Consider the following 308-nt stretch of genomic DNA (forward strand, 5'->3'; position numbering starts at 1 on the left):
TTAATTCATCCATATCAATATGAGTAGAAGATGCAGCATCTGTAGTAATAATGAAATGATGATGATAATGTCTTCTAATATTTTTACAAAGTTTATCCATTTGTAATTGATCTTCTTGAGTCCAATTATCAAATGTTTTATTTTTTAAAAGAGAGGCAATAGATTCTAATGTTGATTTTGATTTACTAAACCAAACAGAATATGGAATTTTCATATCTCTAATTTTTGTAGTACAATGAAGTGTCATATAAACAGTTTCAACTTTTGGAGTAGTATGAGGTCTTATAAATAATACTTGAGGTTCAAAA

At 26.0% G+C, this 308-nt stretch overlaps 1 protein-coding gene across 1 annotated transcript in view; it reads right to left on the minus strand.

The window, feature by feature from the left end:
• Nucleotides 1-282: 282 nt before the first annotated feature.
• Nucleotides 283-308, minus strand: part of ENU1_141500 (protein tyrosine kinase domain containing protein) — a gene marked incomplete at both ends in the record, with an annotated part of 1998 nt that continues 1972 nt past the window's right edge. Inside the window, one exon of the mRNA XM_008860331.1 lies at nt 283-308. This exon is cut by the window's right edge and continues 1972 nt beyond it. Coding sequence (XP_008858553.1) covers nt 283-308 — 26 coding nt within the window.

Source organism: Entamoeba nuttalli, assembly GCF_000257125.1.
Source record: "Entamoeba nuttalli P19 unplaced genomic scaffold asmbl_5877, whole genome shotgun sequence".
Classification (NCBI taxonomy): domain Eukaryota; phylum Evosea; order Mastigamoebida; family Endamoebidae; genus Entamoeba; species Entamoeba nuttalli.